General features: G+C 47.5%; 1 protein-coding gene across 3 annotated transcripts in view; it reads left to right on the top strand.

Annotated features, from left to right (window-relative positions):
• Positions 1-15,276, top strand: part of LOC147124345 (solute carrier family 28 member 3-like) — a 159,239-nt gene that overhangs the window by 129,667 nt on the left and 14,296 nt on the right. For 2 of the 3 annotated variants that reach the window (XM_085985264.1, XM_085985259.1), the window contains one exon: positions 2,713-2,842. In XM_085985264.1, the coding sequence (XP_085841390.1) occupies positions 2,713-2,842 (130 nt within the window). Of the gene's footprint in view, positions 1-2,712; positions 2,843-15,276 lie in introns of those variants that run through there. The other variant, XR_015078083.1, reaches the window with a different exon arrangement.

Below are 15,276 nucleotides of genomic sequence, written 5' to 3'. Positions count from 1 at the left end.
TTTCCCAAATGCTATTCTCAGCCTCTCAAAATCAGCTTTTCTGCAATCTATTACCCTGGTCTTTGTCATACCTATGTCCTTCTCAGTTATTCTCTTAAAGTGTATTATATTATGGTCACTATTGCCTAGATGTTCCCCTACCTTTACTTCTCTTATCTGCTCTGGTTCATTCTCCATTTCTAGATCCGACAGTGAATCCTCCCTTGTTGGACTTTTTGCATACTGGGTTAGAAAGTAGTCCTGTACACTTTGTAGGAACTCATTCCCTACCTCTTCTGTCCAATTAATATCTGGGTAGTTGAGATCCCTCATGATTATTCTATTTTTTTACACATTTCCCTAATTTACATATTTCTTCCTCCACCTCCCTACCACTATTAGGTGGTCTGTAGACTACCCCTATTAGTGTGATTAATCCTTTATTATTTTTTATCTCTATCGACATGGATTCTATTTTTGTCTTGCTGATAGCTGTGTCACTTTTTTCTACTGCCATTATGTTATCTCTAATAAATATAGCTACTCCACCTCCCTTTTTTCCCTCTAACTTTTCTAAATACGTTATACCCCGCAATGCTTAATTCCCAGTCCTGATTTTTCTGTAGCCATGTCTCAGTAATTCCTACTATGTCTGGTTCCTGCTCCCACCCGCCATCCACGTAATGGATCTGGCTTGGTTCAGGCTGGACTCCGGGAAAATATTTCAAAAATGAGGCCTGGCCTTTAATATCGGCTGGGCCACCACGTCCCTAGACTTTCAGGTTTTGCCTGGCCTTTAATATCGGCTGGGCCACCACGTCCCCAGACTTTCAGGATTTGCTGCCTGCTTCAGGACTCGTGTACTCTGTACCCACCCCTTAAGGGACCTAATGCCTGTTTCAGGCCCCCACTGGAAGATTGGTTTGCCCTGAGGCAGCCGGTGCCAGCGCTGGCTGCACTCTGGAAAGCCAGGTCTATGCGCAGCAAACAGGCACCCTTTAAAGGGACCGCTGGTTAGGCCACAACCAACGAGATAAGATTTTAAAGCCTATCTACCTGAATGTGGTGCCAAGTGGAGCATGAGCTGGACACATTTCCCCTCCCTATTGCCACCGCTACTCCCCCACGATCACCGCTGCTACCTCTCAAACTGGTCACTTCCCCCCTTTCCCATTTGTCCCCCGCCTCACTTACCTGAGGGCTGCTGTGATGCTAATCTTCAATTGCAACTCGCCTGTGAGCGATCTGTTGCTCTTGGTTCGCTGGCTCGATGTAATTGAGACCTGAGGCCCAATATTAGGGGGTGGTTCAAACCTCATCATTCAGGTGCTGGGATTGATCGAAAAGTTGGCATGTCTGAGTTTCTAGGCCCACATCTGAATTAATTAACTGGACAGATATACTCGCAGCATGTGACATCTGGTAGCATATTTTGGGGAACTAATAATGTCTTAGAGCTTTGATGCTTTTCCATCCTATTCCATATCTATTTTTGTCAACCCTTTTTTTCACTTTTTATTTGTCATCTGCCTTAATCTTTCTGTGGTAAATTTTTGATCTCATTGTGCCTGGCGCAGAGCTTTGTACACCGGGAGCTCATATCTGAAATTGGATGGCTGCTGCTATGACTTTCTATTTGTTCTTTCCATGAGTGTGCAAAGCCAAGAGTGTCCATCATTAATGGTTATTCCCCAGTAACCAATATCCATTCCAGTAACAAATTTGCTGCTTCCCATGAACACCTTTACTGTTTTCACTGTTCAACATCAACAAATGCTGCTTAATTTTTTTTTAAAACCAAGGGTTGTCATCCCTAAAACTAATGCATTGTGAATGTATTTGTTCAGTTAATTGATTCTGGGAAATTAGTTCCACTCGGCACTGAAAGACAGGCAGTTTTGTGCTGTTGAGAATTATGCGAAAACTACCCAAAATAATTTTCATAGGACTCTTACGGCCAGCAGAGGAGCTTCCTGACAGTCTCTTCTGAATTGCAAAAGGTGAAAGAGATATGTGCAAGTGTGCGAATTATTTATGGGGATTAAAAAATTTTTTTTTTAATTACATGGGATTCTGGCATTTTTAATGGGGTTTTGAGGATTATATTCTGCAATTCTGTCATGCCTTGGAGATGTGTTGATCCACTGGAGTGGAAATTGGTTATGCCCTGTTTTCTGGTCCATAACAAGCAGTGGACCAATAATGGCTGGCCCACTGGGAGGCCTGTGGCCAGCCTGAAATTGGTCCTTGGGCCTCATTAACATGACAGACGGCAGCAGCTTGCACGTTTTACTAAGATAAATATCTGGCCACTTGCTTCGCAGGCTTTTAAAATTTATTGTAATTTAAACTTGCCTTTCGGAGGAAGCCACTTTTTAGGCTGCACTGGCCGCTGAAGAATCCTGAGCAGAGCAGGCCCGGCACCTGCTCCACTCATTGAAAACCAATTTCCTAAATGGGTCCTTAAACAGGGGTTTGGCCCCTCATTAAGATATACAAGGGGTCTAATGCTTGTTTTAGGTGGTTGCCTGGAATGCCTAACAAAATGGCGTATAAGCAGGTACAGATTCAGTGCAGGCAGTTCCAATGCTAAATTTGTCATTGTTGCACCTGTTTTACGTCCCAAAACTGAGCGCAATGAATGCCTATTTCTACTCTACTGTGTCTTAATTGATATTTACTGTTATAAAGGATGCTTCACTAAGACTTACAGGCTTTGTTTATTATAAACAGGAATATTATATACATCTCCCACAGACCTCCTTACGGTTTGCCCCACATTTCTGGAGAACTCCTTTAATACTTCAAGCTGGCCAATAAAGACTCCTTTTCTCATTGATTGCTGCATGGATCTTTTCCACAAGTATGTGTGCTGTTTACCAGTTTCATGATGCTGAATGTTTAAATCTTTACAAAACCATTTAGTTACATAAGAAATAGCCAGTTCTACAGTTAACAACAAGGGAAGTTAGAATACATTTGGGGGATCAAGGTGAAGGAATAATTTGGGTGAGAATTGAGAGAGAGGTACCAGACTGTAAAGACTGTAAACAGAATTTATACACACACACAGCGTAAAGAGATTCGGTAAGAGAATCATGCTACACAAATGCCAGGCAATGACTATCTCCAACAAGAGAGCTTCTAACCACCGCTCCTTGACATTCAACGTCATTATCATCACCGAATCCCCCACCATCAGTATCCTGGGGGGGTCACCACTGACCAGAAATTTAACTGGACTAGCCACATAAATACTGTTGCCACAAGAGCAGATCAGAGGCTGGGTATTCTGCGGCGAGTGTCTCGCCTCCTGACTCCCAAAAGCCTTTCCACTATCAACTAGGCACAAGTCAGGAGTGTGATGGAATACTCTCAGCTTGCGTGGATGAATGCAGCTCCAATAACACTCGAAGCTTGACACCATCCAGGACAAGGCAACCCACTTGATTGGCACCCCATCTATCAACTTAAACATTCACTCCCTCCACCACTGGCACACCGTTGCTGCAGTGTGTACCATCTACAAGATGCACTGCAGCAACTCGCCAAGGCTTCTTCGACAGCACCTCCCAAACCCGCAACCTCTTCCACCTAGAAGGACAAGGGCAGTAGGCGCATGGGAACACCATCACCTCCAAGTTCCCCTCTAAGTCACAAGATGCTGACTTGGAAATAGATTGCCGTTTCTTCATAGTCGCTGTGTCAAAATCCTGGAACTCCCTCCCAAACAGTACTACACCTTCACCACGTGGACTGCAGCAGTTCAAGAAGGCAGCTCATTGCCATCTTCTGAAGGGCAATTAGGGATGGGCAATAAATGCTGGCCTTGCCAGCGACGCCCACATCCCAGGAACAGAAAAAAAAAAAATGATTTCTGGGTTTCCTGACCAATTAGCGTTAGCGGGCGTGATGACAATCCACATGACGCAATTTCAACTCCACTATTTAAAGGGACGTTCCAAACATGCAAGTTGAAGCAGTTGGAAGTGGACAGGAGAGAGAAAGAAGTGCTACCATGGAAGGTAGAAAGTCAAAGGCTGCGCCCCGCTTCAGTGACGTCTTGCTGGATGTGCTGCTGTGGGCTGCGAGGACCCTGCGGGATGTACTGTTCCCTAGCAATGGGAGGAAGGAGCCGGCTGGGTACACAAAGATGGCATTGTTGGAGGTGACACATGGTCAGCAGCAGGAGCGTGGTGCCGTGCTCCTAGATACAATGCAGGAACGGGTTAAATGACTTAAACAGGGCAGGAAAGGTGAGATCAATGGCACATTCACCTACATCCCAATGTACATATCACCAAAGCCCTGGGAAAACCGGGAACTACAGGCCAGTTAGCCTGACGTTAGTCGTTGGGAAAATGCTGGAATCCATTATTAAGGAAGTGGTAACAGGGCACTCAGAAAATCATATGATTAGGTGGAGTCAACATGGTTTTATGAAAGGGAAATAGCATTTGACAAATTTATTAGAGTTTTTTGAGGATGTACCTAGCAGTGTAGATAAAGGGGAACCAGTGGATGTAGTATATTTGGATTTCCAAAAGGCATTCGATAAGGTGCTACATAAAAGGTTGTTGTGCAAGATGAGGGCTCATGGGGTTGGGGTTAATGTATTAACACGGATAGAGGATTGGTTAATGGACAGAAAACAGTAGGGATAAATGGGTCATTTTCAGGATGGCAGGATGTAACTAGTGGGGTGCAGCAAAGATCAGTGCTTGGGCCTCAGATATTTATAAATCTATATTAATGACTTGGATGAAGGGACAGAGTGTAATGTATCCAAGTTTGCTGACGATACAAAACTAGGTGGGAAAGTAAGCTGTGAGGAGGACACAGAGAGCCTGCAAAGGGATATAGACAGGTTAAGTAAGTGGGCAATAAAGTGGCAGATGGAGTATAATGTTGGGAAATGTGAGGTTATTCACTTTGGTAGGAAAAATAGGAAAACAGAATATGTTTTAAATGGTAAGAAACTTTTAAATGTTGGTGTTCAGAGAGACTTAGGTGACCTAGTATAAGAAGCACAGACAGCTGGATTTTCCCAGCGGAGGCGAGTTCACATGGGGTTCGGTTTTTGGTGAGATCCAGCCACACTGAGATAACAATTTTCATTAGATTGGGCTGTATGGGCCAGGTAACTCAATCAGTGGGTGCGGGTCTGCTGACGTCTTTGACTCAGCTGCATTTAAGGGGCCCATGTAGCCTTTGGGTTTCATTTACTTTCTGATGCTCCTGATACCTGGGGCTGGATTTTGATACTGGAGGTGTGTAGGAGGCGGGACTACAACTTTCGGGGTTGTAGTCCCGCCTCCATCAAGTTGTGGCCAACCCATGCGATTTTCACTTGATTGACCTTGAGCCCACCCCGGCAACAGGTGACGTCACAGATTGACATTTCATCTGTCGAGCTTTTGACAGATGAAATATTAGTGTTTGACAGCTCTTTGAAGCTGTCAAACACTGACAATCTGTACCCTAAGTTAATTCCTTCCTCTCAGGCTGATTTAGCGATCTCTCCAGAACAGAAAGCTGAATGCTGCAACTTTTGACAGCTCGCGGCCATTCTGCTTTCTGTGCCGGTGAGATGCGGGACTCCCGAGACCTGAAGGAAGGGAGGCTGTAAAGGTAATTAAACTTCTTTAAACACTTTACACACACCAAACACACTTACCTCTGCACTCATGCACCCATCACTCACCTGAACACCAGACATCTTGAACCCTCCAAGCCCGACGGTCCGCCTCGCTAACTTGGTGTGGTTTGGAGCCATTGGGAATCCCACACTTCAGCAAGAAAAATAGGGATTAGGCTAAAAACTGCCTGTTAACAGGCAGTTAATTGGCACTAATCCCCTTCCCGCCTCGGGGAGGCGGGTCCCAGTGCGGGTCGGGTATCCGCCTCCTTTGAAACTGGCATGGGGGCGGGATGGTCTCATGCCCCCCCCCCCCCGATTTTGAGATTTTAACACCCCCACACACCTCTAATCCCGCCTCCACGGCCCAATGAAAATCCTGCCCCTGATCTTTGTGAGATGACTGCTGCAAGAACAAAGCCTGCTCCCCGCTTTGATGATGACTCCCTCCATGCTCTTGTGGAGGGAGTAAGAGGGTGCAAGGAGGTTCTGTTCCCTTCCAATGGATGGAGGAAGCCTCCTCAGCACACAAAGGCAGCCTGGCTGCAAATTGCTGAGGATGTAAGCGCTAGGTTGTTTCGTGCACGCACCTGGGTGCAGTGCAGGAAAAGATTCAATGATCTGCTACGCTCAGCAAAAGTGAGTATAACATCACACTTACCTTCAATCTGCTTCCCATCTCTTCTCATCACCAGCACTCAGCATTGTTAACCTACTCCTCCACATCCCAACTTACCCTTATATCCGTTGCACCCTTAACCATTCGCCTCTCTATGTACATAATCACTTCACCATCCTACTATGCACCCCTCACACACGCGCTCACTGTTATGCAATGACAGCAACAACAATGCACAGGGAGGGACCTTGGTATTGGCAGCTCACTCCATCTTTGTCTCTCTAAGCATCTGTTATGGATTCTTTACACTCACTCCATCAATCTTGCTGAAACTACACTTGTGTCCCTCATTGCAGGAAAAGAGAGCCCTCAATAATAGGGAGAAGTGGAGGACAGGAGGAGGCCCACCTTCGATGGCGCATTTAACTAACGCTAAGGAGGCTATCGAGATCGTCTGAGGTGCACAGCCGCTGGAAGTGGGGGATGGAGAGACGGGCGCAATACAGCAAGCTGTTGACAAAATAGATTTGCAACCCTCATTTAGATTTCATGAGTGACTGAAATGGCATCTGATGTTCACAGATTGAGTTCTAATCATCTGCACAATGGAATGTGTCTGCTACCTAAATATCACATGTCTAACTCATGCCTTTACGCCCTCAGGACCATAGAGAGCCCTCCTCCCCACTGTCCCACTGAGCCGGACGACTCCTCAGAAGAAGCTGCAGCCTCTAAGGGAGCAGCATCAGCAGAAATGAGCGCACCCAGCATCAGCGCAGAGCCACACACCTCGGTGGGTCCTTTGCGACATAGAGTAGTGTTGTCACCTGGTGTATCACAGCTCACAAGTGAGCATCAGCAGATGTTGGAGACGGGGACAACAGTGGTGAGCCCTCCTCTGAGGCCGCAGGACTCTCCTAGCTCTGCTCAGCTGCATGTAGATGCTGAACCTCGGGGCCATCCAGCTGGAGTTTCAGGAACAAGTGCAGGAGACTCTGACAGGGTTTGCAACCACGGTAACTGCGAGTGTGCAGAGAATGGAGGAGTCAAACATGAGCAATGCCGTGGTGCACGCAATGGCAAATGTAGGTGGTGCCACGGAAAGGATGGCAACCTCCATGGAGGACATAAATCACCAGACTCAGGAGAACATGGTAACACTTTTAAATAGATGGTCGTCTATGGAGGATAGATGGGCATCTATTGAGGAGAGAAACCAGAGGTTCATGGACGTCCTTATGAGGAATGTCAGCACAGAAATGGGTCGTCATGACCCCACTGATGGGCAGCAAGGTGCTCGCCAGCTACTTGCTAGCAGTGAAGTGTGGGTGACCCATGAGAGGGATGTTGGGGGTCGACAACAAGGTAGTGGGGGCTCCTCTCCAAGCGCTCACAATCCTATGCAACTGTGGAGCCATCGGTCTGCCCTAGATTCCTCACCCAACTGAGACGGCCGTCTCTGCTCCTGCACAGCCGCAGGAAGAGCAGTGTGTTGCGGAGCCCTCTCAGGCTCCCAAACCCAGAGGACGCTCGCCAAAGGCGTCTAAGCAGGCAAGTGAGCAAGCTGCCTCTACATCTGCTGAAGCCACAGGGGAAGCACCACGTAGAAGCACGCGGAAGAGAAAGCTAAAACAGTCACAAGGGTAGTCACTTGGGTATTTTGATATAATACAAAGTTACGTTTGTCATCTTTATTTCTATTGTATTAAACAAATGTGATGTCAAAGATTCAAAGAGTTCGTCTATGTGTGCTCAGAATTGGAACTGTGAGGGGTCAGGGTGCCTTTCATCTGCAGTAATGGTGGGGAGAGTGATAGAAATGCACAGTTCATTGTGCAGAAGCTGTATGGTGCAAAGCCTCATATCCATGTGCCAGCCACATGTCTTTGCTGAGGCACAGTGGACTGCCGCAGGATGAACGAGTTATGGCAGCTGCCAGGGAACTTGGCGCAAACATGCATAATGTTCTTCCTGTGGTTACAAACCAGCTGGATGCTAAGGGAGTGGAAGCCCGTGCGGTTCACAAATACAGCTGGATTGTTATGGGGTGCCCTGATGGCCACTTGTGTGCAGTTGATGATGCCCTGCACCCTTGGGAAGCCTGCCAGATTGGCAAACCCAATCATCCATGTGGTAACATTTGCTTCATCCGTTGAGAAGTGGATGTAATTGTGCAACTTGTGAAACAGGGCATCGGTAACCTGTGTGATGCAACTGGGTGCAGCTGACTGGGAGATGGCGCTGATGTCTGTAGCTGATCCCTGGAATGACCCTGAAGCAAAGAAACTGAGGGTGGTGGTGACTTTGACAGCCACTGGTAAGGAGTGTCCCCCCACTCCTCTGGGCTGCAGGTGTTGGTGCACCATTGTGCAGATGTCAGCGACTACCTCTTGTGAAAGTCTCAGCCTCCTTTGGCACTGCTGCTCACTCATGTTGAGGAAGCTCATCCTCTGCCTGTAAACCCTGTGTTGGGGTATTTCCTGCAGCGCGGTGCAGCCCTGTGCTGACGTCCTCTGCCCTGTGCAGCATCAGGTGGCTGAGAAGGTTGGCGCTGGTGCTGCTGGTGGGCGTGTATCTGCTGCTGCCATGGCTGCTCTTCCTCCGAATCTGAGGACCAGGATGAGCGGATATAAATGGTTCCCATTCTGCTGGTCTATATGTCAGTTGAGGAAGAGATGTTATAAGCGTTCAGTCAATGTGGAGAGAGGTTATTCCAAGGAGGTCACAGTGCATGTAGATCTCAGAACAAACACTTACAACCTCAGAACACCTGAAAAATGTCTTCCAAATCCTGAAAACAGAAAGTTCTGGCATTTGAAATTGAACTGATGTTGCAGGTTAGCTTTTATGCTGCAGTTGCAGCTATCAACTATTCAGCTTGTTGAAATACCTGTCACAATCAGCTGGCGTGTTTGTCAAATGACGTGGAACATGCTGAAAATGTGGCAAAATTGAAAAAGCCTGTAAAAATAGGATTAAGCAGGTAGTTGAGCTGTTAACTACCTTAACTGCTTTTCCTGCCGCTTGGTGTCAGGTCTGATCGGGAGTCGCAGACTCGACACTTTGGAAAGTCGCGTGGAGGTGGGATAGTAGCGGGTTCACAACCCACTGTCAATCATTTTAATTCTAACTCCGGACCCGCCTCCAAACCCGCCCTCTGAGTGCCGGCAAAATCGCAGCCAGAGTGTTGGCATGCAGGTACAGCAAGCAATTAGGAAGACAAATGACTTGTTCTTTATTGCAAGGGGATTGGAGTACAAAAGTAAGGAAGTCTTTCTACAGTTGTACAGGGCTTTGGTGAGCTCACACCTGGAGTACTGTGCACAGTTTTGGTCTCCTTATCTGAGGAAGGCGGAGCAGGCTTGAGGGGCCGTATGGCCTACTCCTGCTCCAAATTCTTATGTTCACCCCAACCCCCTCACTCCCCAGATCAACTTAACTTACAGGTGCACCCATCCCTCTCTGTCAATGCACTTCGTCACATCCCCATCTGTTCATCCAGCACTGATACTCTCATCCTTATACAATGTTATGCCTCTCCCTCATGTTCAGCATGCTGATGGCTTGTTTGCTGACACATCTGGTGGTCATATGGCATTCATTGTATCACTCCTCAGGTTTCTGAGAGGTGTCATCAGCCACATTTTAAGTGGGTATCCCTTGGGCCCGAGCAGCCAGCTGGTAACTGCTTTGAGGTGCGAAGAGATCAGGGAAGGTGGACTGCCGCAGGATGAAAGCATCATGGCAGCTGCCCGGGAATCTTGCGAACACCTGCACAATGATCTTTTTGTGGTTACACACCTGCTACACATTGACGGAGTGAAAGCCCTCGCAGTTGATGAACACTTCTGGTTGATCTATGAGTGCCTTCATTGCCACAAGTATGCAGTCAATGATGACCTGCACCTGTGGGAAGGCAGCCAGAGCCGCAAACCCAAGCGCCCACGCATTCTGACTAGCTTCATCGCAGGAAAAGTTGACAAAATTGCTGGCCCTGGCAAAGAAGCAGTCAAGTCATCTGTCTTATGTATTTGTGGGCCGCCGACTGAAATCCTGCAACTGTCTCCGGCAGAACCCTGGAAGGATCCAGAGACAAAAAAGTTGAGAGCGGTGGTGACTTTGTCAGCCACTGGTAAAGCGTGGCCACCAAGCCCAGTTGGCAGCAGGTCTTGTTCCAGCAGGCTGCAAATGTCTGCCACCACCTGACGTGACACCCTGAGCCTCCTTAGGCACTGGTGTTCCGACATGTTGAGGAAGCTTATACTCTGCTTGTAGAGCTGGTGTGCCGGGTATGGCCCCCTGTGAGCTGCACATCTGCTTATCCCCTCTCTGCTGTGCAGCTGCAGGTTTATGAGCTGCAGGCTGTTGCTGTTGCAGCTGCTGCTGGTGGTCATCTTGGTCCTCATCTGAGGTCCAAAGTAACACAGCATAAGAGGCACCATGCTGATCTGATAGATCAGAGCTCCAAAGTGTAGATCAGACCACTGAACCTCAAGTGTGTAAAATAACACCTCAGCACAAGTACTGTGGGGAAAAAAACCATTCACACAAGCAGGTAGGAAAGCAGCGGTGCGTATTAAGTACTTATTGGCATATTTCCCTGTCATGTCTTCATCCCTTCAATTGCCGCTGTGTTCTCATCTTACTTTCACTGGTGAGTTCCAGGAAGCCCAGGAAACCCGTGGACTCGAAAGTAAATTGCAAAACCCATGTTAATATTGCTCTAATTGAGCGATTAACATATTGAAATTGACAACCCGCCTCTCCTTAGGGGGTTACATGCTTGCAGCCTAACACGCTGGAGTCAAATACAGAAGTCGGCAGGTTGGAGCTGTCTTCCTGATGTGCTCGCATTTTTCCAGAATTTCACCACCCCCCTCCACCCTCACCCAAACCCACATGCTCACCCATGTTAAAATTCCCCCCTATATTTTTTTAAATGGCTGCGGGAGGGAAAGTTGAAAATAAGGAAATAAAAATTGAGATTGAATAGAAATTATTCAAGTGCACAGCAAGTCAGTCATTATTAGCAAGAGAAAGATAGGCTAATGTTTTAGGTGGGACCCTTCATCAGAATTTGGGTTCCACCTAAAACATTAAAGAAACAACTTGTATTGATATTGCACCTTTCACGGCATCAAGGCACCCCAAAGTGCTTCACAGCCAATGAAGAACATTTGTAGTGTAGTCACTATAGTAATGTAGGAAAATGCGGCACCCAATTTGCACATGGCAATCAGAAAAATTACCAGTTAAACTGCATATAGCATTGCTGGTTGAGGAAAAATGTTGGCCAGGATACCAGGAGAACCCTCCTACTCTTATTTGAATAGTTCCATTGGAATATTTACATCCATCTGAGAGAGCAGACTCTCAGAGAGAGAGAGCTGCCATCTCTCTTGGTTTAATGTCTCATCCCAAGAGAGATGGCAGCAGATCTTACATGCTCTTTAAAGTATTTGAATTTAAGGCTAAAGGGATATGGGGAGAAAGCAGGGACAGGGTACTGAATTTGGATGATTAGCCATGATCTCATTAAATGGCGGAACAGACTCGAGGGGCTGAATGGCCTACTCCTGCTCCTATCTTCTATGTTTCTATGAATTCACTATAATATATACCACCCATGCTGCTCTCTGGAGAGTAGGAGAGAGCCATTTGTCATTCCATATCGACGTCAATTTTTTTACTGACATTTTGACTTGATGGCTCAGATGTATTACTATCATGAGGCTGCATTCCTTGTTTCTAAATGTACAATCAGGAAAGTGACTTTTCAAAAAGAAATGGGATGAGGGTCCAAAAAATCCCTGTTAAATTGGCAAGTTAAGAGCGCAGTGATATAGTGGTGAAAATAATAGCAATGAAAACCTATTTTTAGTTAATAATTTCCCCTTGGCCTTGACTTCTCTCTTACCTATCCTGGTGCTTAATCTAGGTGCCACCTCTGAGCCAGTGTCACTAGAGGCATTTGGCTGCTGGATTGTTGCAAGAGGCTATGGGGACAACTGAGTCCTGGGAAGCGTCTGTTGTGCCTTGGCTAGCTACAAGCTCTTTCAGTATGCCTCCGAGGAGCTAAGCTAGAGGCTTGGCATAACTGCAATGCTAAGAAACAAGCCCCATGTTGTATGACTCCAGACATGGGTTGCCAACCCTTCAAGATTATCCTGGAATCTCCAGGACACTGGTGCAAACAATTCAGCAGAAAAATGGTTGGGGCATTAAAGCAAGTTGGGCTAAAAACTCGGTTGCATAGCGCCCGTTGTTTGCGTGCTACGGGTGCCGAATTGGCTCAAATGGCGTATGAGCACACTTCTGGTATAGGCCACGACAGATGGTGTTTTGGTGAGGGCATTAGCGTCGGCGCTGGGAGTGTGCGCCATAAGTAGGCAGATTGTGACGTCAATGACGCCAGCGCTGCCATTTTTTACCTCAATGCTGAAGCTAGCGTCCTCTCTTAACCTCTCACAGCTGAACATGCATTCAGCAGCAGGAAAGACCTAACAGCAGCGCTATTTAAAAGGTTCATCACCTACATACAGGTTAGTTGTTGACTGATTTCTACTAGCTGTTGTTGAGTTTGTAGAAGTGTTTGGTGCTTTCTAGACTTTAAAGTTGCCTAAAATCTACAAGGAGTGGTGTGGCATGTGCTCTAGGATTTGGTACTGACTTTCAAGGCTTCTGCTTAGACCAGTTTCTCCCAGACATGGGTGCAGCAGTTTCTATGCCCCTTGGCCTGCAGCATGATATGGAGAATGAGCAGCAGCAACACAGAGCAGGACAAGCTGCTAGAAGAGACAGGAGGTGGAGGGGGGAGAAGGGCTCTCGGCTGGAGGCCATATCCACGCAGGGTCTTCAAGGAGCAATTCTCCTACCTCAATCTCAGCGAGGAACAGTGCAAGTTACATCTCCGTTTTACTAACAAGGTGCTCACTGAAATCTGCCACCTGCTGCCGGTGGACCTGCGGCCTCAGTCCAGTGCAAGGACGGCATTGCCAGTGCTTGTAAAGGTGACAGTGGCCTTGATATTTTTCACATCTGGCTCCTTCCAGGCTGGAGCAGGTGACATCGGTAACATCCCCCAGTTCGCTGTCCACTCGTCGTATAAGAGAGATGAGTGAGCCTCTGTATGCAAGGAGAGCTGAATACATTTCATTCTCTCTTGCCGGAGACAAACAGGCAGAGCGAGCATGTAGCTTTGCCAGGATAGCAGGCTTCCCTATGGTCCAGGGTGCCATTGACTGCATACACGTTGCTTTGCGGGTGCTGCATCTCAATTCGGAGATATACCGCAACTGCAAGCGATTCCACTCCCTTAATATAAAGTCATATTTCTTTTTAGTCGTTCATGGGATGTGGGTGTTGATGGCACGGCCCATGAGAAGGTGGTGGTGAGCCACCTTCTGGAATCGCTGCAGTCCATGTAGTGAAGGTACTCCCAAGGTTAGGTAGGGAGTTCCAGGAGTTTGACCCAGCGACGATGAAGTATCGGCGATATACTTCTAAGTCAGGATGGTGTGTGACTTAGAGGGGAACTTGGAGGTGGTGGTGTTCAAATGCGCCTGCTGCCCTTGTCCTTCTAGGTGGAAGAGGTTGCGGGTTTGGAAGTTGCTGCCGAAGAAGCCATGGCGATTTGCTGCAGTGTATCTTGTAGATGGTACACACAGCAGCCACGGTACACCAGTGGTGGAGGGAGTGAATGGTGGATGGGGTGTCAATCAAGTGGGCTGCTTTGTCCTGGATGGTGTCAAGCTTCTTGAGTGTTGTTGGAGCTGCACTCATCCAGGCAAGTGGAGAGTATTCCATCACACTCCTCACTTGTGCCTTGTAAATGGTGGAAAGGCTTTGGGGAGTCAGGAGGTGAGACACTCGCCGCAAAATACCTAGCCTCTAACCAGCTCTTGTTGCCACAATATTTATGTGGCTGGTCCAGTTAAGTTTTTGGTCAATAGTGACTCCCAAGATGTTGATGGTGGGGGTTTTGGCATTGGTAATGCTGTTGAATGTCAAGGGGCGGTGGTTAGAGTCTCGCTTGTTGGAGATAGTCATTGCCTGGCACTTCTGTGGCGTGAATGTTACCTGCCACTTATCTGCCCAAACCTGAACATCTTCCAGGTCTTGTTGCATGCGGGCATGGACTGCTTCATTATCTGAGGAGTTGTGAATGGCGTTGAACAGTGTAGTCATCAGAGAACATCCCCATTTCTGACCTTATGTTGGAGGGAAGGTGATTGATGAAGCAGCTGAAGATGGTTGGGCTGAGGACACTGCCCTGAGGAACTCCTGCAGAGATGTCCTGGGGCTGTGATGATTGACCTTCAATCACCATAACCATCTTCCTTTGTGCTAGGTATGACTCCAGCCAGTGGAGAGTTTTCCCCCTGATTCCCATTGACTTCAGTTTTACTAGAGCTCCTTGATGTCAAGGGCAGTCACTCTCGCCTCACGTCTGGAATTCAGCTCTTTTGTCTGTGTTTGGACCAAGGCTGTAATGAGGTTGGGAGCTGAGTGGTCTTGGTGGAACCCAAACTGGGCATCAGTGAGCAGGTGCCACTTGATAGCACTGTTGATGACCCCTTCCATCACTTTGCTGATGATTGAGAGTAGACGGATGGAGCGGTAATTGGCCAGATTGGATTTGTCCTGATTTTTGTGGACAGGACATACTTGGGCAGTTTTCCACATTGCCGGATAGATGCCAGTGTTGTAGCTGTACTGGAACAGCTTGGCTAGAGGCGCGGCTAGTTCTAGAGCAGAAGTTTTCAGCATGATAGCTGGGATGTTATCTGCGCCCCTTGCCTTTGTTGTATCCAGTGCGCTCAGCCGTTTCTTGATATCACGTGGAGTGAATCAAATTGGCTGAAGACTGGCTTCTGTGATTGTGGGGACCTCAGGAGTAGGCCGATATGGATCATCCACTTGGCAGTTCTGGCTGAAGATGGTTGCAAACGCTTCAGCCTTGTCTTTTGCACTCACGTGCTGGGATTCCACCATCATTGAGGATGGGGATATTCATGGAGCCTCCTCCTCCAGTTAGTTG

This window comes from Somniosus microcephalus, chromosome 1 (genome assembly GCF_052327205.1).
Source record: "Somniosus microcephalus isolate GS21.2 chromosome 1, FLI_Smic_1.0, whole genome shotgun sequence".
In the NCBI taxonomy this organism is placed as follows: Eukaryota; Metazoa; Chordata; class Chondrichthyes; order Squaliformes; family Somniosidae; genus Somniosus; species Somniosus microcephalus.
The sequence above is the reverse complement of the archived record's forward strand: the minus strand, read 5'-3'. Positions and strand labels throughout refer to the sequence as shown.